Source organism: Rana temporaria, chromosome 5 (assembly GCF_905171775.1).
Source record: "Rana temporaria chromosome 5, aRanTem1.1, whole genome shotgun sequence".
Lineage (NCBI taxonomy): Eukaryota > Metazoa > Chordata > Amphibia > Anura > Ranidae > Rana > Rana temporaria.
Genome location: NC_053493.1, coordinates 266,357,639 through 266,376,756, shown reverse-complemented (window position 1 = coordinate 266,376,756; position 19,118 = coordinate 266,357,639). Strand labels below are relative to the sequence as shown.

General features: G+C 44.0%; 1 protein-coding gene across 3 annotated transcripts in view; it reads left to right on the top strand.

The window, feature by feature from the left end:
* Nucleotides 1–18,903, top strand: part of LOC120940783 (cytidine monophosphate-N-acetylneuraminic acid hydroxylase-like) — a 182,034-nt gene extending 163,131 nt beyond the window's left edge. For all 3 annotated transcript variants that reach the window (XM_040353819.1, XM_040353820.1, XM_040353818.1), the window contains 4 exons: nt 834–1,008; nt 2,691–2,807; nt 16,547–16,662; nt 18,204–18,903. In XM_040353819.1, coding sequence (XP_040209753.1) covers nt 834–1,008; nt 2,691–2,807; nt 16,547–16,662; nt 18,204–18,315 — 520 coding nt within the window. In that variant the 3' untranslated portion in view covers nt 18,316–18,903. The remainder of the gene's footprint in view (nt 1–833; nt 1,009–2,690; nt 2,808–16,546; nt 16,663–18,203) is intronic.
* Nucleotides 18,904–19,118: the final 215 nt, after the last annotated feature.

Sequence of the window (19,118 nt, the reverse complement as noted above, 5' to 3'; positions counted from 1 at the left end):
GCATACACACGGCCAGGATTCCCGGTCAAAAGTTCTGCCCGCAGTTTTCCCAATGGGAAACCCAGGTGTGTGTACGGGGCTTAAAGGGGCTATGGGAAGCTGAGTGAAATTATTGAAAATTCAATTATTTTTGGTTCCTATATTTGGTTCTTCTGTGCATAAAGATGTAATGATACTGTACTTTTCTACCTTGGGCCTGGGAAGCATTTCTCCTCCTCAATCATACTTAGCAGTGAGTGGTGTCCTTATTTGCTGGATGGTAAGCGTGCTCTGCCAAAGACCAGTATATTTCCTATTATTTGTAAGCTCAGTCTAGTGGTCACAATCAGGAAAATACCACATCAAAACCGCTAGATGGTGCTAACAATTATAGGAAATACGCGTATTAGGCACATTACAGTTGGTCGATTCATGATGGCTTTGTGAATTCTAAGACATTCCCACAGCAATTTTTTTTTTAATATCCCCCATGTATAATCACACCGTATTTGACATTGAAACCTGAAAAAAAAACTTTAGAATTCCTTTTTCTGAAAAAAATAAATAAAAAAATGTGAAATTCCCAATAAATGACCACAAAGCTAGTGCAAAGTACACCACTAACTGCTGTACACTAAAATCCTACATATCAAATTGTACATTAAAAAACCTGGTAGGCTTATGGGACCTCTTCCACCAGCAGACTTTTTTTATTTCATGTTCTTGTTTTAAAACGTTGTTCAGAAAAATACTTCTAGTAATTTATACGTTTGTAAAATAAGGACCAGGCACTTGTTTTATGTCTGTATATTCATGCATTTTGTTAAATAAAGTTCTGCTTTTTCATTGAATAGAGAGGCCATTGTTGATCCACCAGAAGGTACCAAAATCTTCAAAGATTCTTGGGACTTTGATACATACCTGGATGCCATGTCTATTTCGTTTACTGATGAGATCTTTAACTATCCATCTTGGATTAAAGAATATTTCGTCTGGGCTGGGTTCAAAGACTATAACTTGGTTGTCAGGGTAAGTACAATGACTTTTATTAAGTCCGTATTATCACTATTATTTCTTAAAGCTGAATTCTGCATAGAAATAAAAAACAATGCAGCATTTATTTTATATACCGGGGTGTGTGTGTGTGTGTGTGTGTGTGTGTGTGTGTGTGTGTGTGTGTGTGTGTGTGTATATATATATATATATATATATATATATATATATATATATATTATAATTTTTTTTTAACTCAGCTATTGCATTAGGCTGACTTTGAGTTGGTTTCAGCATTTATAATCTGCTGCACAATATACTGTATCTCAGGCTAGGAAAGGGAGGGCCAGCATTAGGGGCCAATCAGGCTCTGTTATGTTAACATATAAGGCCCTGTTACAGGGAATACTATGCTTATTTCATCTGGAGATGACACATTCATATAGAGTACTTGGTCAACAGTCAAAGCCGATCATCACTTCTATGGCTGAGGTCAGAGGACTCTGTTCTGTCCCCCTAAGGCAGGGGAGCCCAACCTTTTGAAGAGCGAGGTCCACATAACCAACTTGGTAACTGTTCACGGGCCACAATAAGTGGAGCGGACAGAAGACAGAATCTGTGTCCGCTCTGTATATGCAGAGCGGACACAGACACATCCCACTCTACTCTGTGGGCCCTCCCATCCGATCCAATCAGATGGAAGGGGACAGATCCCCTTCTGTTTTTTTTTTTTTAGTGGATTGGATTGGAGGTAGGTGGGTGCAAATGGACACAAGTCTGTTTACATCTGCTGTTCCATAGAGATGAATGGAGGGTCTGTGTGGGTTGAACCAATCATGTGAAATGGGCCTAAGGCTGCTTTCACACGGGTCAGCAACCTGCGATCTGCGCTTGCGAACCTGCTATCCCAAAGCAGGAGGTCGTAGGCCACATCAGAGTGCTCCGCGGGCCACATATGGCCCCCGGTCCGCTGGTTGGGCACCCCTGCCCTAAGGGGAGTAAGCATTTCAAGATTGGAGGGGTCTGCGGCCCCTTATTTGGGATAAAGACTCCACTAACTATCAAACATAAAGCACTAGCTAATCAGTTAGGATCTCCTTTTGCAAAACAAATGTATAGTTCTCAAGAGAAAGTGCTGTGCAATAGGAAGAGGAGTACTAAGGCCCATTCACACTGATACGGTTTTCCTGCGTTTTTATCTTGCAAGAAAAATGTTTTCCTCCGGGACTTCTCACACCACTGCGCTGTGAGTGCGGTGCATTTTGAAAAGTCCTGCATCTTTCAAAAACGTTGCTTCCCATTAAAATGAATGGAAATCGCTGTAAAATTTAGGTAAAAACACACCGCGATTTGCGTTTGGTCCGTTTTTTGAGTCACATGTTAATTTTTCACAGGTGTAGGCAACCCAAAACGCACCAGAACTCACAGGAACACAATCTGAAATGCAGCAAAATCGCAGTAAAACGCATATGTGGTTTTACCGTGATTTTGCTACAGAACAGTGTGAAAAGGGGCCCTAAGAGAAGCCTGTGTCCTGAATCTTCCTGGATAAACAAAAACATTGGATGTTCTGGCCTTGTTTATCACCCAAATGTGTTCTTGGACCTTTACTATGAATACACCATCTGTTTTTCTCACCTGTTATAAACATGTGCTAGAAAGACACATTAGGTCAAGTTGTTCATGTATTATAATGTCATATTTTTATTTTTTTGTAGATGATTGAAACTGATGAGGACTTTGTTGACTTGCCTCGGGGCTACAACTACTTGGTAGATTTCTCAGACCTTTCTTTTCCTACTAAAAGACCAAACCGTGATCATCCTTATGAAGAAGTAAGCCTTTAGTTCTGTCTCTTCAATCATATCTTAAATGAAACCTACTGTACACAATGTTTAATGAAAAATGTAAGGCCTCCTCAGTTAACCACGTGACCTCCGGAAACTTTACCCCCTTTCCTGACCAGGCCATTATTTCCGAACACTACTGCGTTACTTTGACAATTACGCGGTCCTATGACACTGTACCCAAAATAACATTTATGTCCTTTTTTCCCAGAAATAGAGCTTTCTTTTGGTGGTATTTGATCACCTCTGCATTTATTTTTTTGCGCTATAAACAAAGAACGACCAACAATTTTGTTTCTTCTATAAAATATATTCAATAATTAAAAAGAATTAATCGAATTTCTTTATCAATTTGGGCCAATATGTATTCTGCTACACAAAAAATCCCAATAATCCCAATAAATTGATTGGTTTGCGCAAAAGTTATATAATTTACAAACTATAACATATTTCTTCTTTTTACTAGTAATGGTAATCAGTGTCTTATAGCAGGACTGCGATATTGCGTCGGACTAATTGGACACCTAACCGTCACTTTTGACTTTTTTGGGGGACCGGTGACATTATGACAGTGATCAGTGCTAAAAAAATATGCACTGTCACTGTACTAATGACTCTGGCAGAGAAGGGGTTAACATCAGGGGCGATCAAAGGGTTAACTGTGTGCCTAGCTAATGTTTCAATGTAGTGGGGGAGGTACTTTTACTAGTGGAGGGCATGGATTGGTGTTTCTGCTTTACAGAACCAAAGGATCCATGCCTTCTGCACTGACGGAATGGTAATCTGCCTTGTTTACATTGCCATTCTGTCTGTATACCGAATGATCAGCAGGTGCCTGTGGACATCGGGTTTGCGGGACCCGTTAATCAGCTCCCACTGTGTAATATCACAGCTGGAGCGAGCCACCGCCAGCGCGCACTAGCGCCTGATACTCAGACGTGCTGGATCACGTAAATATATATGTGATCCTACGCAGCGTGGCTACCCTGTAGCAGTAAAACTGCTATGGGGTGGTTAAAGTGGTTGTAAACCCTGACATATACCGAGTGAAGTGACCAGCATTAGATTATACAGGGCTCAAAATTTCAAGTCCTGAGCTACTAGCCAGGCCTCAAGGCATACTCGCCACCAGTTGCCCAACCCCAACCATGTACTACCCATAATCCCGCCCCTATACACGCCCTCATAAATCTCACAAATTACACTTAAATGTTTTATGCAGAATTAAGTAATAAATATTAACAACAACTTAATCCGTGCCCAAAAATGCAGCCTGCCCATGTCTACCAATGCAGCAAAATGTCCTCATTTTCCAGCCAGAGTCCCCCCTCACCCACATTGCAGCCAGAGTCCCCCCCCCCCACACATATTGCAGCCAGAGCCCCCCCCCCACACATATTGCAGCCAGAGTCCCCCCCACACATATTGCAGCCAGAGTCCCCCCCCCACATATTGCAACCAGAGTCCCCCCCCCCCACACATATTGCAGCCAGAGTCCCCCCCCACACATATTGCAGCCAGAGTCCGTCCCCCCCACACATATTGCAGCCAGAGTCCGTCCCCCCCACACATATTGCAGCCAGAGTCCGTCCCCCCCACACATATTGCAGCCAGAGTCCCCCCCCCCCACACATATTGCAGCCAGAGTCCCCCTCCCACACATATTGCAGCCAGAGTCCCCCTCCCACACATATTGCAGCCAGAGTTCTCCCCCCCACACATATTAGCCAGAGTCCCCCCCACACACATATTAGCCAGAGTCCCCCCCCCCCACATATATTAGCCAGAGATAACACACACACACATATTAGCCAGAGTTCTCCCCCCCACACACACACACATATTAGCCAGAGTTCTCCCCCCCCCACACATATTAGCCAGAGTTCTCCCTCCCCCCATACACATATTAGCCAGAGTTCTCCCCCACACACACACACATACTAGCCAAAGTTCTTTCCCCCCCCCACCCTAACACACATATTAGCCAGAGTTCTACCCCCCCCCCCACACATATTAGCCAGAGTTCTTCCTCCCCCCCCCCCCCCACACACACACACACACACATATTAGCCAGAGTTCTTCCCCCCCACACACACATATTAGCCAGAGTTCTACCCCCCCACCACCACACATATGTGTGTGGGGGGGGGAAGAACTCTGGCTAATATGTGTGGTGGTGGGGGGGTAGAACTCTGGCTAATATGTGTGTGGGGGTGGGGGGAAGAACTCTGGCTAATATGTGTGTGGGGGTGGGGGGAAGAACTCTGGCTAATATGTGCGGTGGTGGGGGGGGAGAGCTCTGGCTAATATGTGTGTGGGGGGGGGGGAGAACTCTGGCTAATATTAGCCAGAGCTCTCCCCCCCCACCACCGCACATATTAGCCAGAGTTCTTCCCCCCACCCCCACACACATATTAGCCAGAGTTCTTCCCCCCACCCCCACACACATATTAGCCAGAGTTCTACCCCCCCCCCCCCACCGCACATATTAGCCAGAGTTCTCCCCCCCCCCCCCCCGCACATATTAGCCAGAGTTCTTCCCCCCCCCCCACACACACATATTAGCCAGAGTTCTTCCCCCCCCCACACACACACATATTAGCCAGAGTTCTTCCCCCCCCCCCACACACACATATTAGCCAGAGTTCTTCCCCCCCCCCCACACACATATTAGCCAGAGTTCTCCCCCCCACACACACATATTAGCCAGAGTTCTCCCCCCCCCCCACACACATATTAGCCAGAGTTCTTCCCCCCCCCCCCACACACATATTAGCCAGAGTTCTCCCCCCCCACCACACACATATTAGCCAGAGTTCTCCCCCCCCCCCACACACATATTAGCCAGAGTTCTTCCCCCCCCCCCCACACACATATTAGCCAGAGTTCTTCCCCCCACACACATATTAGCCAGAGTTCTCCCCCACACACACATATTAGCCAGAGTTCTTCCCCCCCCCCACACATATTAGCCAGAGTTCTCCCCCCCACACACACATATTAGCCAGAGTTCTCCCCCCCCCCCCCACACACATATTAGCCAGAGTTCTTCCCCCCCCCCCCCCCACACACATATTAGCCAGAGTTCTTCCCCCCCCACACACATATTAGCCAGAGTTCTCCCCCCCACCTCACATATTAGCCAGAGCTCTTCCCCCCACCGCCGCACATATTAGCCAGAGTTCTTACCCCACATCCTACCTGTGTTGGGTAGGAGAAGAGGAGCCGCCGCAGAATGGTTCTCGGGGAACATTACAGCTTTCAATTCAATAGCTGTGTGCGTTCCCCGCTGCGCGCATCTTATACAGCCCCTCCCCTCTTGTCCGGGAAACTTTGAAAGACTGTGATGGGTGATCTGCCTATCAGTTTCCCGGAGGGGGGGCTGTATAAGACGCGCGCTGCGGGGAACACACAGCTATTGAATTGAAAGCTGTAATGTTTCCTGCAGTTTGAACGCCGCGGCGGCGGCTCCTCCTCTTCTCTCCTCGCTCGCCCCCCCTGCTCCCAAAAAGCAGCCAGACAGACACTCGCCAGCCCTCAAAATTTACTCGCAAAATGCGAGAGGCGAGTGTAAATTTTGAGGGCTGAGATTATACACAGAGATAAAATGAATCCTCCTGCATGAGTTGTATCTGTATCTGCAGCCATTTTTTCTGTATATCAATCTGAAAAGTCAAAGAGGAAAGGATTTCTTCTTAGATTGAGGAGCAGTGGGCAGGGACCTGAAAGACAGCTCTGAGCACTTATAGCAGAAGGGGAGCAACCCTCCCCCTTTTACACAGTATGGAGAACAAGCTCAGCTAGTCACAGGCTGAGCGCTGCAGCGCTGTCCAGAAAAACTGCCAGAAATGACTCATTCTGACAGGAAAAGAACGCAGCAGAGAGAAATGTCACTTAAATACCGGGCACTTTAACCCCTTCCTGCCCAGACCAATTTTCAGCTTTCAGCGCTGTCACAATTTGAATGACAATTGCACGGTCATGCAACGCTGTACCCATAAGAAATTTGTATAGTTTTTTTTTAACACAGCTAGAGCTTTCTTTTGGTGGTATTTAATCAAAATTGGGTTTATTTATTTATTTTTTTAAACAAAAATCAACAGGAAATTTTGAAAAAAACGTCTTTCACTAACACGGAATCAGCTAAAGCAGCCCAAAGGCGATTGGAACTTCCCCTTTATAGTGCCGTCGTACGTGTTGTACGTCACCGCGCTTTGCAAGATCATTTTTTAAAAACGATGGTGTGTAGGCAACGTCGTTTTAATGATGAAGTTGGGAAAACTTTGTGCCAGATTCACAAATGAGATACGGCGGCGTTTCTCCTGATACGCCGTCGTATCTCTGTTTCTATCTATGTGACTGATTCATAGAATCAGTTACGCATAGATATCCATAAGATCCGACAGGTGTAATTGTTTTACACTGTCGGATCTTAGGATGCAGTACCGTGGCCGCCGCTGGGGGGAGTTCGCGTTGTAAACCAGCGTCGGGTATGCAAATTAGGAGTTACGGCGGATCCACGACGGTTTTTCGCGTTCGCTACATTGCCGCTAGTCTAGTTTCCCGTCGCACAGTTAGTCGTTTTTTTGGTGCCCTAACTTTAGTCAGCAAGTGTATTGCTGTCTAAAGTATGGCCGTCGTTCCCGCGTCGAAATTCAAAATTTAACGTCGTTTGCGTAAGCCGTCCGGGAATACGGAAGTACGCTACGCTCGTCGCCGTTCAAAAAAATTACGTCACGGCGCGCAAAGCATGGCGGGAGTTAGGAAACGGAGCATGCGCAGTAGGTCCGGCACGGGAGCGCGCCTAATTTAAATGGCACACGACCATTTGAATTGGCCCGCCTTGCGCCGGAGGCGCGGGCGTAGTTTTCATCGCAAGTGCTTGGTGAATCAGGCACTTGCGATGAAAAATTGCGGCGGTGTAACGTATCTAGGATACGTTACGCTGCCGCGATTCTACGTGAATCTGGCCCTTTATTTTTTGGACATGCTGAAAAACAATGTTTTTTTTCATGCTGAAAAATTATCGTGTGTACGTGGCATAAGATACTATAGTTCATAATAAATAGGGGTTTTTAATGCTACACCATGAGAGATTTTCCTTTATCTTTCATGCAATGTTTGCCTTATGTTTGATCAATGGATTACTTTAATATGATCTGCTGTGGGAATGGTGGTTCATTTCTCATCCATGCATTCCTAGGATCTTTCCTTATAAGCATTGTTAGACCTTGTATAATTAGAGGTCTGACTTTCTCATAAGCTGTTTTTAGTGTCACAGGTGGTTTGGCGCACAGAGGTGATTTGAAAAATCTTTTATATATGATCCTGTGCTGCCTTTTTCTTCCTCATTGAAGGCACTTTTTTATGTGGAGGGCTTTGTTGCACTTTTTTCTTGTGGGACTCATTTATGAATTGTTTTCATTTTTATAATATTTATTCACAGCATTATATGTATTTGATGCCTTTTTTTACTAGTTATGCGTTTTTTATTGAACTTAAATCTTAACTAATGATTCACTTTTTGATATGCATTTATATTAATTGGTATATAATTTGATAGCGCAACACAGATTTTTTCATTTGTATGCATTAAATACCAGGTGTGTAGGTAATGATGATTTCAAAAGGGAAAAAAAGTGTGCTTATCTAGTGCAATATACAGCTGCAAACTCAAAATTTTTATACAAACAAAAATTAACATAGAAAGAGGTGGAGTCGCGCTAAAAAATGTGTGATAAATTATGTCTTATCCAATCATAAGGGACAAAAATAAATATAAAAAAGTCCAATGATGAAAACAATGAAGAAGAAAGTTCATATAAAAAATGTGATATATATAAAAAAATGTGATATAGCAAATAATGTGATCAGTTCGGTGAGAAATCAAATTCAAAAACAGCTATCCAAAAAAATAAAAGAAAATCTGGATCAGAGGATAAACCACGGACATGGATCACAACTTCCTGGTATTACTGACCCTTACCAGATAGGACGATCCAAATGGATCAAGCCAAGCAAGTAGCCATACACCTGGGCTGCACAGGGAATCGGAATCTTGAAGCGATCCTCCCAAAGGTCCTCCAGCAGAGTATCCAGGGAAAAACAAATGAACTAAAATAGTGTGATACTGTATGGAGCACGTGCATGTATCATCCCCCAGTGACTGGCAAACGAACAGTGTGACACATACAAACCACCACCACCACAGTACACACTGATCCTTACCAGAGCCCTGGAAATAACAATCGCAAACAGCATATGTAGTGTGTGCAGCAGATGAAGGCTTTCCACAGAGCGATCCTCAGCAGAGGCGTCTCTAGGGGGGGCCAGAGGGGGCCCTGACCCCCCCCAACATTATGCTGTGCCCCACCATGTGCCCCCCCCCCCCAAAAAAAATTTTTATTTTTTTTTTGCTTTTTTTTTTTTTTTTTTTTCGGGCCGCCGCTGGAGTAACAGTCTCTCCTGAGAGGGAGAGCGTCCCCAGTCAGCTCTGCGGGGCATTCCTCCCCCTCCCTCTGCTCGCTGACACTGCATAATGCGAGCGTTCACACAACCACAGCCGCCCGATCTGCTCCTTCCCCTGCATCCTCATTGGCACGGAGAAGAGCAAGTTGCAGAAAGGACTCCATGAGCACTGTGGGGGAGGGGGGCCCAAGCCTTCATCTCAGTTACTGAAAAAACAGACTGATTTCTCCCGTCCTTAGGACAGGAGAACCAGCCTGTAAATTCCGAGAGTGGTGACTGCAAGCTGAGCCAAGTGTCAGTCTATGACACTCTTTTACAGCCCAGCGAGTCTAGCCACCCCCCCCCCACTCTCCTCACATACGAGCAGGGAGGAATAAAGCTCCTCCTCCTTCTCCTTTCATTCCCGCCCACACTATCTCGGTGTGCTGTATCTGAAGAGAGGGGATGTGTGTTCAGGAAATATGAAAATCAGCAGCATGTGTGTGAATGATGCCTGAGATTCTAGCCTGGACCGTGGGTATGTGTGTGCACTGCAGACTGCAGTACACTGTAATCACTGAACTGCATTATCTCTATCCCTTCTCTCCCCCATCTGTCTCCCTCCACCTCTCCTGTTCTTTCAAGACATTCACAATTTACTTTCTGTAACGGTCACCACCGTTTACGATATTCCAATCCATCGCCCCACGACAGGTTATCCGACAGTCCGACAGACATCAGACACGACCCATTTCATTTCCCAGAATAAACGAGACAAAACAAGCTCTGGTACTGGCTCCGAAATGAATGAATCAATCCTTTAATGGTAACTTAGCTTTGTTATATACAGTACAAGCATGTTACAGTTAATCACAGGGACAAAGACACACTCCACCCACACATCACACAATGGGGGGCTTCATACACATTCTTTTAGATAATAACATTCCGATGAGTTAATTACTACTTATTACCCAGATGGTCTGGCTCCGCATTTAGAGGGGTTAATTACTACAGCTTGACAAGTCACATTCCACATCTTAACAGTGTCATTAGCATACACAATGAACAGGTCTTAGGAGCAGACCTAATTAGCACAATGGACACAAAACAGTATTAGCATCACACAAAGGAATGTCTAGGAGCAGACTCAATTAACACCTCAAAAGCATGTGTCCCCCCATTGAATGAAAACACTCTATTGACCTGTCGGAGTCAGACTTTAACAACTTGTAATATTTCAAGATATCCTGCAATACATGAATTATCAGTAATGTCCCATCTCATGTAATTTATAATTATCATTTCTCAGTCACCCTATGCCCAAAAGGGCATAGTGACGCTGGCACAGGAGTAAACCCCATCCTTCAAAAGTCTCTGGGTGTCACGGGCCATTCTGTTACACTTTCACTTTCAGTTAGGCAGGTAATATACAATGCAAATTTTTTTCCTACATCCACAGATTGCAGGAAAGAAACTTGCATGATTCCCCCATCAACACAAACAGTCCTGACGGGAATATCCCTCCTGCCCAGCAATTGTATTCTATACAGCAACCACTGGTGATAATCATAAGAGAATCTGCTCATTAATGGTTCAAATCTCAGCCAGTTCCTGCTGAACCAGCTGAGATTTAAACGGTCTATGGCTGGTCTTAGCTCTTAGGCAGCCCATACATTGATCACTTTTTTCATTCAACTATTAGGTTGAATAATAAAAAAAAAGAAATGATCCAATTCCCCCATCTACACATTATAGGTGGATGGGGGAATCGTCCCAGTGTGGACCAGTGCTGGAACAACCAGAGTTACTGTCCTGTCCCGGCTATTCACAGCGCTGGTCTCTGTCTCCATGGCAGCGGCGGCAGGACATTGGAACCCAGAGCTGGTTACTTTATGGGGCTGATGTACAGGAGGGCCAGCACAATTTGTTGTTAGAGATGGGCTGGGCATGTTCAAAATTCCACATGCCAGAGCCTGCCAGGAAGCCCACACTGCACAGCGCTAATCACAGGCAGTGAGACATTTCCCGGTCCGCAACTGCACAGATCAGGAAAGGTCTCACTGCCTGTGATTAGCGCTGTGGAGTGTCGGCTTCCTGGCGGGATCGGGCATGTGGGATTTCAAACACACCCAAGCCCATCTCTATTGGTTGTAGACAGTTGAGCTCCCTGCAGGTTGCTTAGCAGCAGTGGCGCTTCTCTGACATGCTGATTGTGATGCAATCCAGGTGATGCTCCCAGTCAAATCCTAGTCATAAATATCAGTGATTTTATTGATCAAAGCCCACACTTTAAAGGCATAGAGCCCACATGGCTGCGGAACATACGTTTGATTATATATATATATATATATATATATATATATATGTGGTTGTACTCTTGATGCTATTAAATATTGTGTTTATTAGATCTGACTGGGAGCATCACCTGGATCACATCCCGATCAGCATGTCAACAGAGAAGGTTATACAGCATTACTGCTGCTAGGTGACCAGCTGGGGGCTCAGCTCTCTATAACCAATAGTGCCAGCCTTCCCCTGCATGCACCCATAATGTCACCAGCACTAGGTCCTAATAGACTGCCGCCCCTGCCAAGGAGACAGACGCCAGACCAGCGCTGTAAATAGCAGGGACATGACAGCTGGGGAACCCCACAGTGGCAGAACACCAGGCCCCGGTGGCAAGACAACCTTTGCAACCCTGAAAGTTCTCCCACTGCTTTGGACCCTTATATTTTCTTGGTGTGCTGGTGACATATATCTCTTGTTTTCTGCCACCCTGGGGGGCCCCAGTATAGTAGGAAGGGAGCTCATGACAGAACATGTAAAAGGGCCCGTTGTGGGATCGTAGTAAAGGGCCCCAGGAGATTTTATATATATATACTGTATATATATAAAATTGCATTTTATAGTTGGCCCCCCTACTTTTTTCCCTGTCCCCCCATGTGCCCCCCCTAAATATGAAAGCTGGAGACACCACTGATCCTCAGACAAGCAATCAAGCGATACACGAGCCAGTTCTTATAAAAGCGTCTTTTGCATTCATCACTGATGTGCTCTGCAAATATGGTCTTCAGACTTCGCAAGCCTTGAGGGGTCTCCACGTATACCACAATGCCAAGGCTCTCCTGACGACGCAAATAGCGAAACGCGTAGAGGCTGCCTGGACACACACATAGAGGGTGAAGCACATTAGCACGCAAGGACCCCTTGTAGCAACACATGCGGAGAAAAGCGGGGCATGCACACCTCTTAGGACGCCATTTAAATGCTGGTCAGCGGCTTTTAACGGTTGACACTGCCAAAGACACTCAGTGACGGTCAGAGGCACTTTATATTGTAAGTGTTATTTTTTACCTTTTTTAAATAAATATATTTTTAACATACTACACCATGATGAGCCCCTTGTCTTTGAGGATTTAAGGATACCTTGTAAAAGGAAAAAGGAGGTAACACCCACTGACGGATAAAGAAAAGACCACCTTGGAGCCTATTAATATCTGGGGTCTGAGATTTCCAAGCGGGAAGGAGTGGAAGCGGTAACCATCATTGAGACGCCCCCACTGGTTGTGGTTGGCATTGTGGGATACGTGGAGACCCCTCAAGGCTTGCAAAGTCTGAAGACCATATTTGCAGAGCACATCAGTGATGAATGCAAAAGACGCTTTTATAAGAACTGGCTCGTGTATCGCTTGATTGCTTGTCTGAGGATCGCTCTGTGGAAAGCCTTCATCTGCTGCACATACTACATATGCTGTTTGCGATTGTTATTTCCAGGGCTCTGGTAAGGATCAGTGTGTACAGTGGTGTAGGTGGTTTGTATGTGTCACACTGTTCGTTTGCCAGTCACTGGGGGATGATACATGCAAGTGCTCCATACAGTATCACACTATTTTAGTTCATTTGTTTTTTCCTGGATACTCTGCTGGAGGACCTTTGGGAGGATCGCTTCAAGATTCCGATTCCCTGTGCAGCCCAGGTGTATGGCTACTTGCTTGGCTTGATCCATTTGGATCGTCCTATCTGGTAAGGGTCAGTAATACCAGGAAGTTGTGATCCATGTCCGTGGTTTATACTCTGATCCAGATTTTCTTTTATTTTTTTGGATAGCTGTTTTTGAATTTGATTTCTCACCGAACTGATCACATTATTTGCTAGATCACATTTTTTTATATATATCACATTTTTTATATGAACTTTCTTCTTCATTGTTTTCATCATTGGACTTTTTTATTTTTGTCCCTTATGATTGGATAAGACATAATTTATCAGGTAATGATGATTGCTGCTGTCGTTTGTTTTATTTTTTTTATTGCCACTTTTACCTTTTAACTTGTAAACACACAAATCCCAATTCTGTCAGGGCAGAGGAGACAGATCGTGTGTTCCTACTAAGTAGGAACACACAATCTCTCTCCTCCTCTAGCCAGCCACAGTTAGAACACACCTAGGGAACACAGTTAACCCCTTGATCGCCCCCTAGTGTTAACCCTTTGCCTGCCAGTGACATTTATACAGTAATCAGTGGTTATTTTTAGTTCTTATCGGTGTATAAGTGTTGCTGGTCCCAAAAAAGTGTCAAAAGTGTCCGTCGCAGCCCCGATAAAAATCGCAAATCACCAACATTGCTAGTAAAAAATAAAAATAATAATAATAATAAATAATAATAAATTACTATTTTGTAGACGCTATAACATTTGCGCAACCCAATTAATATACGTTTATTGCGGGGGGTTTTTATACTAAAAATATGTAGAATGCATATCGGCCTAAACTGATGAAGAAATTCGTAATTTTTTTAGGATATTTATTATAGCAAAAAGTACAAAATATTGTGTTTTTGTTTTTTAAACTGTCGCTCTTTTTTTGTTTATAGGCCATTAAAATAAAAACTGCAGAGGTAATCAAATAACACCAAAAGAAAGCTCTATTTGTGGGGAAAAAGGGACATAAATTTTGTTTGAGTACAACATCGCACGACCACGCAATTGTCAGTTAAAATGACGCAGTGCCGTATAGCAAAAAAATGGCCTGGTCAGGAAGGGGTCAAATCCTTCCAGGGCTGAAGTGGTTGTAGGGGTTGTAAAGGCAGGTGTTTTTTTATCGTAATGCATTAATGCATAGAATATGCATTACGATAAAAAAACCTGTGTACAGCAGCCCCCCTAACACTTACCTGAGGTCCCTCTCTGTCCAGCGATGTCCACGAGTGTCATAGCCTTTGGAGATTTTACTTCCTGAGCCATTGGCTCATTGGCTTCCTGAGCCATTGCCTCCATTGGCTCCTGCTGCTATCAATCAAAGCCAGCTAGCCAATCAGGGGGGAGAGAGGGGGCGGGACAGGGTCGGGGCTCTGTGTCTGAATGGACACAGGGAGCTGTGACTTGGCTTGGGTGCCCCCATAGCAAGCTGGGGGGCAGGATCACAGAAGAGGGACCTGAGTAGAGGAGGATCCGGGCTGCTCTGTGCAAATCCACTGCAACAGAGCTGCTAAGAATAATATGTTTATTATTTTTATAGGAAAAATAACAAGCCTTTACAATCACTTTAAGGAATCAATTGGTCAGGTGAGTATATCTGCTTTTGAGTGTGAGCACGGAGGTGAATTGTAGTTCACATCTATGAGTAACAAAGCACGGTGAAGGAATACAAAAAGTATAATTTGATAATTGTTTAGATTTGGGACTTTTTGATATTGTATGGACTTTGCTTTTGCAGATAATAGATGGACACTGGTTAACGTATGGAAATTCAAAAATTTGTTTACAAATTGCTTTAGACACAAAGAAATTAAGTATGGTGCACTGTTTTTTTTTTTTTTTTTTTAGATAATATACTCTATATTGAGCATGGCACTTTATTCACTTTCACGCATAATCACTGGCTACCATTTTGAGGGGGTTAAGTCAGTTTGGCGCCTAGGAGAATTTTTTTTTTGATTCGTTTGATCCAACAGCAGATTACATTGGGTTTCATCTCCCCAGGAGTGCAGGATTGTGGAAAATTGTTTAATCAATTAGGTGTGCAAATTGCAGCTTGAGGTATTGAGCTTTATATACAACAGGCTTTTTTTTAAAAAAAGTGGTAAAGAGAAAACAGAAAAAATATGTGAAAGGGAGCCAGGAGCTCTGTTTGCTGGCTGTCTGTGAAAATATATAATATTCATGTGCAATAGTTTTATTTACCAAAATTTAAATAAATATGATAATATCAATACATATATTTAGAAAAAACATTTCTTAGCCCTGACTATATATAGTAAAAAAACAAAAATATGTACCCAGTCACCTTTGGTCAACTTTTTAGGAGGAGTCATATAATATTGTCAGTGTTTTCCGAGCGTCATGGATCAGTTCTGCACCTCTGGCATGCAGTAAAAAGAAAGCCCAGTAGCTGAGCAGGAACGGAGTCAGTAGAGGGGGGCACATGACAGGGTGTTAAGGGTAGCCAGGCAAACAAAGGGTTAGGCAGCTATTAGTATTTGAATAGTGGCTTTCTTATTGGTAGGTTAGGAGGCTGGGGGGGGGTAGCCAGGGAGATATTAACTGGGTAATGGGGGTGGGGCCCTAGCAGTTTAGTGAGATAACCAGGGAAGAACATCCCTCCCTCCCGCCCGTAATATTTGGTTAGGTTTGTGTGCTTATGTGCGTAAGTTTGGGGTCCTTTGCAGCGGTATAATTTGGTTCATCTCAGGTATGGTATCCTTGAGTGGGAACGATTCACTGGGTAGTGAATGGAGAGCATTAAGGACCCTGGGTGGCAGAGGTCAGCCGGGTTTTAGGCCCTGAGTCTATAACTAGCGACTGGGGTGGCTACCCAGCTAGCTGGTGCCTCTGACACAAGAAAAGGGTATGGTTAGATCAGTACCGTCAAGGACCTCAAAAGCATTAGGTCTGTTTTTGGTTATTAAAAATGTTATTTTTTGTTAATTTAATATTTGGTTGTTATTAATAGGCCGGGCTCGGCCATTTTACCCCAAAAGTGTGGTTTCTTATTAAAGGTAAAGGGGGTGTGTGGTAGTTCACAAGTAAGTGGTATGGTTAGCTCTTAGCTACCCTAGTCATGTGTCTTTCTACAGTCTGTTTACACCCCTGTGGGGTAATGGTAACAATAATTCATGTTCAGGTGTCTTTTGTTGGAAATTCAACACTAATTGATCCAGGATTTTGAACCAAATCATCTGATATTCAGTATTTCTGCAGATTTTAGACTACTTTCTGATTTTTCCAAGAACATTTTCAAAGCCGTATTTAAAACATTTATGTTTTATGTTATGACAGATAAGAAGTAGAGCTACCGTCATGAGACATGTTGTGAAAAATGGCCTACTCTGGGATGATTTATACATTGGATTTCAAACACGACTTCAGAGGGACCCAGATATCTACCATCACCAGTATGTTTCTGATTTCTCTTTTACAAATATTTGTACATTTATCCACGTACTGTATTGCTAAATTTGTAGGACTTGTACACAATCAAACAAAACACAAACTGAAAATGACAAAAATACATAAGGCCCCTTGCACTGATTTTTTTTCCGACGGATTGTTCGCTCAAACTTGTCTTGCATACACACGGTCACACAAATGTTGTCAGAGATTTCGAATGTCAAGAACGCGGTCATGTACAACACTACGACGAGCTTAGAAAAATGAAGTTCAATGATTCCGAGTATGCGTCAAATTGATATAGGATTTTTGTGCATCGGAATTGGCTACAGACGATCGGAATTTCCGACAAAAACTTTTGTTGTCGGAAAAATTGAGAACCAGCTCTCAAACATTTGTTGTCGGAAATTCCGACAGCAAATGTCCAATGGAGCATACACAAGGTCAGATTTTCCAACAACAAGCTCACATCGAACATTTGTTGTCAGAAATTCCGACCGTGTGTACGCGGATTCAGGTGTATAGTTCCTCTTTGTTCAATCCTGGTGTTGTAGTGCATCTGGGAGGTACAGGTACAGCGTTTATCCCTACTGCCTGCAGCGTGCCGAAGTCTGTGACAGGCTGAAATATGCTGCAGCTGGATGGGTCAGAATGCTGTACTGGAGTTTAGGGGTCTATGCATCCAGGGAATAATGTCTGGCATTCCTTTGCTTTTTCAGCAAACCCCCGAGGGAGCTGCTTTTGTTTGTTCAGTCCGTTACTCTGCCTTTCAACCCCAATGAACTGTCCCAGCCCCTCTGGCACACCTAGCAATGTGATTAATAGAATAACTCAGCAGGAATACACAACACAGTTCTTCTTGTAAAAAACCGTCAGGAACACTATGCAAACAACAAAAGCAATAGGTAACAATATGTACAGATTAAATAGACTCCCCAATAACTTTTGGTGTGTGGGATGCTGTGGCTAAAGGGGAACCCCAGGCCGGCCTACGATACCTCTAATACACAATACCCGTGGTGTGTCCCCTTTAAGAGCAACCGCGGTAATGTCTTGGATGCAAAGCTTTGCGTTTTATTATCTTCACTGTCAATGTAGGAGCTCTGTGGACAATATTTGGATGTGGTATTCTATGAAAAGCATTAAAGGTTCCTGGGCAAAGCCCCCTCTCCAAATCCTGTACACAGTCAGCGGTCCTCCCCTGAGCGATCAATCAATCTTGGATGCAGGTGTGTCGCAGTGGCATTCAGTCCTTGAGCTGTTGCAGGGTGTCCTTCTTTAGCATGGACAGTCTGTTCCTCTGGGCTGGAGCTGCATGAACAATCTGTTCCTCTGGGCTGGAGTTGCAGGCTGTGTGTCCCTTGGTAGGTTCTTTGAAATGTGTCTCCATACTATAGAAATATAGACATAAACACTATATATACACCTATTGCATGTACTATAGGTATTTTTGTGAGCACCTGCAAGGTTTGTCTGAATGTGTAATATTTTTTATAATATATAATGAGGTTTCTGCATTAACACCACTGATGCCAATCTCTTCTAGATTCTGGAACCATTTTCAGATCAAGCTGCCCATAACACCACCTGACTGGAATGCATTTTTGGAACAAGAGAAACAAAGTGGAAATAATGCACAGATTTGCAGTGTAATGTAAATCATTACCAGAAAATATGTCACAACCTGAAGTAGCTGCTGGAACTCCTTTTAATCTCAAATCTGGCAATGAGTGCCTATTGTTTTTATGATAATTAGGAGGTCCAAACATCAAAATCTGATATTCTCCTTTAGAATTACCAAAAACTATATAGTGAAAGTGCTCTTTTTAGCTATCCATTCCATTTACAGTATTATTCAAAAAGATGGAACAAATTTTTACTTTTTATTTCAAACAAACTGTGTTGGATAGACACATATTTTGTACATCACTGGATAGAGCAGGGGTGCCAAACCAATGGCCCTGTGGAGCCCTCTCATGTGGCCCACGACCTGTGTTGTGAATGAAGCCGGCAGTAGAGAAAGCAAGTGGTTGCGAGGCAGAGACGCATAAGCCGATGCTTCCTGTATAGCACCGGCTCCTGTCACAGGTGGAGTGATACCAAATATGGGCATATCTGTTCTGCGGTGGTTACTGGGCAGTTTTCAAACTGATCAGCAGGTGCATCACCTACCTCCCAAAAAAAAAGAAGAGGATCCAGGGTGGATTGGATCGAAGGGCCCATAGAGTAGAGTGGGCTGTATCTGCTCTCAATATGCAGAGTGGACACAGACCTGTCATTTGCCCGATCCACTCATTGTGGCCCACGACCGGTTACCAAGTCACTTAAGTGGCCCTCGCTCTTCAAAAGCATCCCTGGGATAAAGGAAGGTTTGAAAATCAAAAGCTCACCCTGAAGTCCCATTCAATGCCACACACCTGTATGGCGTATTCTTAAAAACCATTTGCATATGAAGCTGTGC